Genomic DNA, 9,501 nt, shown 5'->3' with positions numbered 1-9,501 from the left:
ACAGAATTCTCTCTTCCTTAGAGGACCTCAGTCTACTATGGAGAGTAATCTGCTTTACTCAAAGTCTGTTGATTTAAATGTTAATCTCACCTGAAAAATACCTTTATAGAAAGATCTAAAATAAAGTGTAGCCAATATCTGAGTACTTTAGCCTGGCCAAGTTGCTACATAAAATGAACCATCACACTGGCCATCCCAAAATTAGATAATTAAGGGATCTTTCCACTGTTTTACCATAACAGAAAATGGCAAGTATCATGTTCATTTTATTTCAGGTCCTCTTTTTCTCTTCTAGCAACAACTTTTGATGCTACCAAAACACCTGTAAATGTCAAAAACCCCAACAAGAAGAAAAAAACTAATCAAAGTAAAAAATGGATTCCAGTCTCAGTGATACTGCCAAGTATAACTAGGCCATCAAATGTACATTGGTGACACAATTATTTAAAACATAATTTAACAATTAAACATTATTTTAAAGATAAGCATGTACTGTTACTGCTACTGCTGCTAAGTCACTTCAGTCGTGTCCGACTCTGTGTGACCCCATAGACAGCAGCCCACCAGGCTCCCCTGTCCCTAGGATTCTCCAGGCAAGAACACTGGAGTGGGTTGCCATTTCCTTCTCCAATGCATGAAAGTGAAAAGTGAAAGGAAAGTCACTCAGTCGTGTCCGACTCTTTGCAACCCCATGGACTGCAGCCTACCAGGTTCTTCCGTCCATGGGATTTTCCAGGCAAGAGTACTGGAGTGGGGTGCCATTGCCTTCTCCGAAGCATGTACTAGCTTATTTAATACTGTACATCAACTATACTTCAATAAATATAAATTAATTTTAAAAAGATAATCATGTACTGTTAGGGGAAGTACACAGATTGAAACCGCCCACCCTGACCAGGCACCATAGTAACTATTTGCATGAGTTGTTTTATGACAGGAGATTCTGAAAAGGAATATGGAACTAATAAGCCACCACCAACCGGAAGGGTTCGGGAAAGGTTGAAAGGAGACACCACGTGTCCATCCACTTTCCAGAATCCCTCTCGTTAGCATCCATCTTGGCTGAGCAATGCGTGTGCCACCAGGAAAGACTCTGAATTAGAATGATGGGCCAAAGACCACCTGGAAACTAATCCCATCACCATAAAACCCGAGACTGCAAGCCACGTGGCAGATCAGTTCTCTTGGGTTCCCTTACCCTACTGCTCTCCACCCAGGTGCCCTTTCCCAATAAAATCTCTTGCTTTGTCAGCACATGTGTCTCCTAGGACAATTCATTTCTGAGTGTTAGACAAGAGCCCAGTTTGGGCCCTGGAAGGGGTCCCCCTACATGCAACAGTACTACCTTCTGATAAGTTCTTAGAGACACAGTTACAACTTATTTTAAAAATTTCATTGAATGTTACTAACATAATCTGCAATTTGGAAGAAAAAGCCCTTAAACTTATAATTTCACTAATTTTATTAGTCTGTAAACCTTGAAATATCAGAGACAATAATCAAAAATCTCTATCACCCGGACAGGTAATCATTTGATAAATTTTTTCAGGTTTGCTTTACTCTGGGTACAAAATGGAAGAAGTAATGAATGATCACTAGGTACTCTTTGACCACGGGAGTGTAATGACATGTTGCTTGTCAAGAAAATCTTCTTCCTCCTCATCCGTACTGCTTTCAGAAACTGTCAGCAAAGACTGGATTCCAGTATCCTTTTCAGAAGAGCTGGAAATACATTAAAAGGTCAATACACAATATACAGAACCAGGTTTCAACTCTTCATTTATCTTCTGATCAATACTACACACACTGAAGTAACTGGAGGCAGGCAGACATTGGGCAGGGGGGTGGTGCTGTTTCAGACTGAGACCATAATTCTCAATGTGCCCAATAAACCAAGCCTCCATTCTTCTCATCATTCTCCGTCTCTCAAGAGATAAAGCCACAGTGGAACCAAGGAGAGAAGATTTCATGGTCTCTGGCTGCATCTTTCATTGATGATACCTCAGAAGAATACTTCAGAAACTTGCAGAGCCTCCAGGTTCTTGTTAAGAACCTGTATCATTACGCTGGTTGTTTAACAGAATCCCAGTGAATAAGCTGCCAGATAAATCACTTAGGACCATGTGGATAGCCAGTCTAGATATGCCAAAGCCAAAATTAATGACAGCAACTATGTAGTTCTTTTAGTTTGTTGCATCTTATGGTGAAAAGGAACTCATGGAAACTCTAGTGTGTTGCTGTCTGAGGCTAGGGGTAAGTAGTAGTATGGGGGCACAGAGAGGAGTCCGCATAGTTCAGATATTTTGGTCCAAGTTATTAAAAATTTCAGCCCATGTACACTATTAAATAATATAAAATATTTCACCCTGTGATGGATAGAACTCGTATTTGGATTTTATGCCCCAAACAGGTTAAACCAGCATTTTGTAAGCTCTTATCTGTGGTCCAGTTCAGATCTTAAATGTGATTAAAAATGAAAGCAAAAAAAAAAACCTTTCACTGGTCTAAATAGAGAAAAGAAGGACAAGGTAATAACTTTTTCAGGAAATTTTTAATTTTAAATAACTGTGCTTTATTCTATTAATATAATCCCCTTATATTTAGTCCTAAATGTCCTTCTTTTTATGAAGTTGGCTTGGTAACTTTGGTTTATTTTTAGGGAAAAAAATAGCAACTTTATACTGATCTCTTTAAAAAAAGAAATGTAAGTGGTGTTAGAAATGGAAAAATCCTTGGACCACAGATAGATGATTTTCTCCTTTAGAAAGACAGAATATGAACTCTTGATTTCTTTTTACTACAATATTAGACTTCAGCAAGTCAAAAGAATTTACAATTCAAGGGGATTTTATTTTACTTTTTTCTCAGTCTGTTTAGAAGAACCACTCTTCCTTTTTCAGGGAATTCTAGTATGACCATAACACCTTGACATGATAGACTACTTTTCTGAAGATTTATTAGTTTTACCAATGTTCCTTATAAACTGATCACCATCTCTAAATGCTCTTATCCTGTGTAAGGGAAGAATGAAGTCATATAGATTAAAATGATATCATTAACAATCTAGACTTGATTTCAAGAAGGAGACTTCTCAATATTCTATTCTAAAAACTTTATTCACATTGAGCAAGAGTCTATGAATGCAAAATATTGAAATTCAGTAAGTTAATGAAGGCAAGTAAGGCAACTGTTTTTCAATATAAGAAGAAATAGTGAAGGATTATTAAATTCCAAATGTCTTTTCATTTTCCTGACACACATTGTGCAGCAGAGAATTATCTCTTCACATTAAAGCAACCACTTCATAAGCCTTTCACTAAATCCTGGTATTAGGTTAGCAAAGCACTTAAACATTTTATAAAGAATAGCCATATAAGTACACACATGAGGACAATCTTTATTTATGTAGTAAAGGTAACTAGTTGGGGGTTGTCAAAAATTTTACGATACACTCTTTGTACATATAAGCACCATATTTAACCTACCTCTGTTCCTCAAATCCACAGAGACCCCTCGCACATGAGGTCTTAAGGAAATCTAGGGTAGTCTGACTTATATTCAGCAAATGGTTGTTGAAGGCTGGTAACTCTTCTGAGGTTAGGCTGTAAAGTTTTTCTGAAGGATCTGAAATATTTTATTTCATGCATTGTCAACACATAAATTCAAGAAACAGATACAGAGCATATGGTGCTGAAAGTTTACTCAGTAAACTTCAAGCAGTACAAGGATAGGGGCTTCCCAGGTGGCTCAGTGGTAAAGAATCTGCCTGCAATGCAGGAGATGCAAGAGACTGGGGTTCAATCCCTGGAGTAGGAAATGACAACACACTCCAGTATTCTTGCCTGGAAAATTCCTTGGACAGAGGAGCCTGGTGGGCTACAGTATATGTGGTCTCAAAGGAGTTGGACACGACTTAGCAACTAAACAGCAGTCTGACTTCTTTTGCCTAGCCACATTGATTTTTAACATACACTATACTTAAGTGACAAATGCTCTGAAAATTTACAAAGTTCCAAGGAAATACAAGCAATCTTTTTTAAACTTACAATATTGTGCAACTCCTCAACTTGCCTGAATGTTAAACATTTTATTATATCTTTTTGTCTTCTAAGAAATAAAAGGTTTGCCCCCACACAGTCTCAGGCAAAGGTTAGTTTTGGAAAAGCTACTCTTTCTTTTAGACTGCCTTGCTTTATTTGGGTAGATAATAAGCATGTGTATATGAAAGGGGAAAAGCCTTAAATCTTCTTTTTCCTGAAGTTGGCCTGTGATTCAGCCTTCTGCTGCTGCTGCTAAGTCGTTTCAGTCGTGTCCAACTCTGTGCGACCCCAGAGACGGCAGCCCACCAGACTCCTCCATCCCTAGGATTCTCCAGGCAAGAACACTGGATTGGGTTGCCATTTTCTTCTCCAATGCATGAAAGTGAAAACTGAAAGTGAAGATGCTTAGTTGTGTCCAACTCTTAGTGACCCCATGGACCGCAGCCTACCAGGCTCCTCCGGCCATGGGATTTTCCAGGCAAGAGTACTGGAGTGGGTTGCCATTGCCTTCTCCCAATTCAGCCTGAGTAAGGACAGGTAGTTCAAGTTCAATAAGCAAATGTGTAAGCAATACCTTCCTTACATGAACTACCAAAATATCAAGTATAGAAGTAAATATGATTACTACATTAGACATAATGTTGTCAGAGACATCTAACTTCTACATGAGGTTATGCTATGGTGACTTTTAAAACTATAAAAATTACTGGCTGTTATTCCTGGTGTTACCCAGGTGGTGTGAGTGGGAAAGAACCCACCTGCCAATGCAGGAGATGTAAGAGAGGGGAGTTCAATCCCAAGGTGGGGAATATCTCCTAGAGGAGGGCATGGCAACCCACTCCAGTACTCTTGCCTGGAGAAACCTTTAGACAGAAGAGCCTGGCCAGCCACGGTCCACAGGGTCTCAAAGAGTCAGACTTAGCACGCATTCCTCCCTTCACTTTAATGAAAGTGACAGGATCAGACGGACCAAACACCAGAATGCATGTATTAAATCCCTGACTGAAGATAATTGGGGGTGGTTAGTATTAACTTGAAGTTTGTGAGCAAGCAGAGATTCCCCTATAAAAATGAACTAAGAATATCCTTCCTGCAAGATAACTAAGATCATGGCATCTGGTCCCATCATTTCATGGCAAATAGATAGGGAAACAGTAGGAACAGTAACAGACTCTATTTTCTTGGGCTCCAAAATCACATGACTGCAGCCATGAAATAAAAAGATGCTTACTCCTTGGAAGAAAAGTTAGGACAAACATAGACAGCATATTAAAAAGCAGAGACATTACTTTGTCAACAAAGGTCTGTCTAGTCAAAGCTATGGTTTTTCCAGTAGTCATGTATGGATGTGAGAGTTGGACTATAAAGAAAGCTGAGCACCGAAGAATTGCTGCTTTTGAACTGTGGTGTCGGAAAAGACTCTTGAGAGTCCCTTGGACTGCAAGGAGATCCAACCAGTCCATCCTAAAGGAAGTCAGTCCTGGAAGGACTGATGCTGAAGCTGAAACTCCAATACTCTGGCCACCTGATGTGAAGAACTAACTCATTTGAAAAGACCCTGATGATGGGAAAGATTGAAGGCAGAAGGAGAAGGAGACCACATAGGATGAGATGGTTGGATGGCATCACCAACTCAATGGACATGAGTTTGAGTGAGCTCTGGGAGTTGGCGATGGACAGGAAGACCTGGAGTGCTGCAGTCCATGGGGTCGCAAAGAGTCGGACACGATTGAGCGACTGAACTGAAGATAGACATCCATACATTTACAACTGTAAGTGTCCTTCAAAATCCAGAACATTCACAATGACAATACGTGGAGAAATCCTGCAGGCTGAAGGTTGAGGCTTCTGCTCCCACCACCCCAAAGCAAGCAAGACAGCTTTCATTGGTCTCGTTTATGTTTGGGAATTCTCTATAAGATTACTTCTGAGAAAAACAAAAGATTCCTTAGTGAAAATTTTTGTCCCATCCCACTTATTGGAGATTAAGAAATTGAGGGCCCACTAGGGACTGATAACTTGTTCACACAACTACAAGTAGAAGACCTGGAACCCAACCTAAGCTCTTTCAGCTCACCACAGTCATAAATCACTATGTTCCACAATCTAATTATTTAGCATTAGGCTATTATCTTCTCCACAAGGTGGTGTTCCCCCCCACACACCCCACAAGGTGAATAAAACAGGTATACAAGATCCTTTTACATACCACATGAAAAAGAATGTTACCTGTGGGAAAGTAGTCAGCTCAGGATTTGCAACTGGTAGAACCACACTGCTAACCCAATAGTGATGCTTAGATCTAAGGAATCCCACCAGGAGAGGTTAGTCTTTCAAGCCTCTATTAGTCTTTCAAGTCCTAACTGAATGAATACTGAGCTAATTCAAATTATACAAACAGAATGGGACTATTTTTGTATAATTATTCAGTCTCAAAATTTTATTTCAGAATTAATAGGAAGAGTTATTTAATTTCAGTTAACAGGAGCAGAGGTGACATCACTTGACTTTCAAGGCAGAAAAAAATAAAACTTTAACAAAAACCCTACTGCAGGTTAGTGTTAAAACCTAAAAGGTCAACCATACAAAAACCCAAGTGTTCTGATTTTTCTCATATGGGACCAGGGAAGATTGCATTGATATTTCCATTGGAGATTTTACTTTATAACTGTCAAACCAGCTGATTGTTGAGAGTGGATTGAAGTTAAATCTTTCCTATCCCTGGAATAAATGGGATATGTGTATGTTCTTTGATCACTGAAGAATCTCTTAAATGCAATAATAAAGAATGGCAAAGAGGGAACATTGACTATATACAAAGTTCCACAGTGTATTTCTAAAACTCGGGTCACTTAAACTTTATTCTACAGGGAAATAAACACACATGAATAAAGAAATGAAGTAAAGAGGAAAGGAAGGACCAAATGACAGGTTAATCCCTTTCAAGGAACAGAAACAAAGTATACAGGCAATTTCCCAGTAAATAATTCACCACCAACAACAAAAACAAGCACCACTTCTAAAGGATTAGATACACATACAAAACACATCCCAATATTCGGGAGATATGACCATCAGGACCCTCCCCCTGTAACCTGTGAGCCCACGCCCAATCCACCAGCCTGTTTCCCCTTCTCCACTGTCTTGCCTCATTTATCCTTCAACCCTTCTTTCCTTTGCCTTCACTCTGCCCAACACCCTCTGCCTCTCAAGTGATCACAGTAGTGAGTTGAAGGAAAGATCTCAAATTATTTAAGTGGCACACAGGTCTGGTGGTCAGACAAAGGAACGTGGGGCAGATCTGCCTGGGTTTGTGCATGGGTGCCTCTGGGCACCCAGGGGAGGCAGTCGCTGCACCATCCAGAGTCTCAGTTACTATAGCCACACAGGGGAGACCAAAAAGTATCACTTCCTCACCCATCTACAAACAGGACAGCTATGAAGATCAAATGGAGCAACAGTTCATATAAGAACAAACAGTGATTATTACAACTCATTGAATGGCTTCATATTCCCACATCAGAATGTTTTTAATATGTTGACTTTCACTTTTATATGTCACCCAATTTTTTTTCCTAAAATTCCAAGATACTCTAAAGCAAAAAAAAATTGCCATTCTAATTCAATTTCACCTGACTGTCTTTACAAGGGTTATCTAGTTAATTAGCTGACTATAATTCTGACTAGCCATTTTACAGTTTAATATCTTACTTGATGGTCAACCTTCTAATTACTCAGGAAACCACTGCCTCACTATTTTACTTCATACTGTAGTTCATACTAGTATCAGGTAGATTTTTATTCTTTCTTATTTAAGAAAAAGTTCTCTGTCTTTAATTACTCAGCTGAGTACCTGCAGACTCGTACAAGCATAGGATTGCCAAAGGAATTTAAGGACCACAAAAACTCAAACAACAAGTAAGAATGAGTTTAAAACAAATAAGGCTTTTCTTTTTGGCTGCATAGTGTGGCATGTGGGATTTCAGTTCCTTGAGCAAGGACTGAAGCTGTGCCCCCTGCACTGGGAACATAGTCTTAGCCACTGAACCACCAGAGAAGGCCCCAAACAATAATTTTTAATCACTGAAGAAGTGAATGTTTTATTGCATTTGATTACTGATATTTTCTCATAATGCAAATCTTCTGATATTTCCAAATTATTCAGGCTATGCTGCTGCTGCTGCTGCTGCTGCTAAGTCGCTTCAGTCGTGTCCAACTCTGTGCAATCCCATAGACGGCAGCCCACCAGGCTCCTCCATCCCTGGGATTCTCCAGGCAAGAAAACTGGAGTGGGTTGCCATTTCCTTCTCCAGTGCATGAAAATGAAAAGTGAAAGTGAAGTCGCTCAGTCGTGTCTGACTCTTCACGACCCCATGGACTGTAGCCCACCAGGGTCCTCCGTCCATGGGATTCTCCAGGCAAGAGTACTGGAGTGGGTTGCCATTGTCTTCTCCATTCAGGCTATAACAATATCCAAAAACTGACAAAAAATGCCTTGGTAATGGCTCAATGGTAAAGAATCCACTTGCAATGCAGAAGACACAGGAGATACAGGTTTGATACCTGGGTCTGGAAGGTCCCCTGGAAGAGGAAATGGCAACCACTCCAGTATTCTTGCCTGGAGAATACCATGGACAGAGGAGCCTGGCAGACCACAGTCCAAAGGGTCACAAAGGGTCGGACATGACTGAGATACTAAAGCATAAGTAGAATTTAGTGTTATTTACAAAGGTACTTGTGGAGGAATAATTAAACAGCATGAACTAGAGCTAACTATAATTCTCAAAGTGGCCCAGAAGAAAACATGGTTCTAGAATAGAAACAGAGTTTATATGCTTTTGACTAAAAGTTGGACTTGCCAAGAGCACCTTAACTTACTATACGTCAAAAGCACTGCCCACTGGTTTCTTATATAATTTAACAGTGTTTTCAGCACAGACTATGTGCTAAGCACTTCAATGGTAAAGTGTAGGTGTGTGTGTATGTGCAAAATTTTTATAAATATAGTATTTAATATATACTCAAATTCAATCACTGAACAATTTATGATAGGGCCTATTCTCATACTCATCTTTCATACATGGAAACTGATACAGAGAGAGATTAAGAAAGTATAATAATTTGTCTGTTGTCACAAAGCTGGGAATTTGTAGCTCCACATTTCAGAGCCAAACCCCTGGCCCTAGAGCATGGCTCTCAACCACCCTGCTTTGCTGCTCTTTGTTTCCTGATTCAGCCTGCATACACACACACACATATCCTCAGCTCCCACTGGTCTGTCTCCTTATGAAATGACTCTATTGTCAGCTTCAGCAATTGGAGTCAAAGGAGAAACACTACTCAATGTAATTATTTCCTGTCCTCTTCTCCAGATTCTTTGGCAGGGCTCTTTTCCTAGAACTTGGAGGAAGTGGAGGTATCCTAGAGCTGACATAAAATTAGTCATAAGGTTTGTTGCTTA

General features: G+C 39.8%; 1 protein-coding gene across 8 annotated transcripts in view; it reads right to left on the bottom strand.

Moving 5' to 3' along the window:
• Positions 1-1,444: 1,444 nt before the first annotated feature.
• The window catches only part of ZBBX (zinc finger B-box domain containing), a 124,966-nt gene continuing 116,909 nt past the window's right edge, over positions 1,445-9,501 (bottom strand). For all 8 annotated transcript variants that reach the window (XM_070792218.1, XM_070792223.1, XM_070792221.1 and 5 more), the window contains 2 exons: positions 3,486-3,624; positions 1,445-1,722 (listed from right to left, as the gene is read on the bottom strand). In XM_070792218.1, the coding sequence (XP_070648319.1) occupies positions 1,596-1,722; positions 3,486-3,624 (266 nt within the window). In that variant the 3' untranslated portion in view covers positions 1,445-1,595. The remainder of the gene's footprint in view (positions 1,723-3,485; positions 3,625-9,501) is intronic.

The sequence above is a fragment of the Bos indicus genome, chromosome 1 (genome assembly GCF_029378745.1).
Source record: "Bos indicus isolate NIAB-ARS_2022 breed Sahiwal x Tharparkar chromosome 1, NIAB-ARS_B.indTharparkar_mat_pri_1.0, whole genome shotgun sequence".
Taxonomy (NCBI): domain Eukaryota; kingdom Metazoa; phylum Chordata; class Mammalia; order Artiodactyla; family Bovidae; genus Bos; species Bos indicus.
The sequence above is the reverse complement of the archived record's forward strand: the minus strand, read 5'-3'. Positions and strand labels throughout refer to the sequence as shown.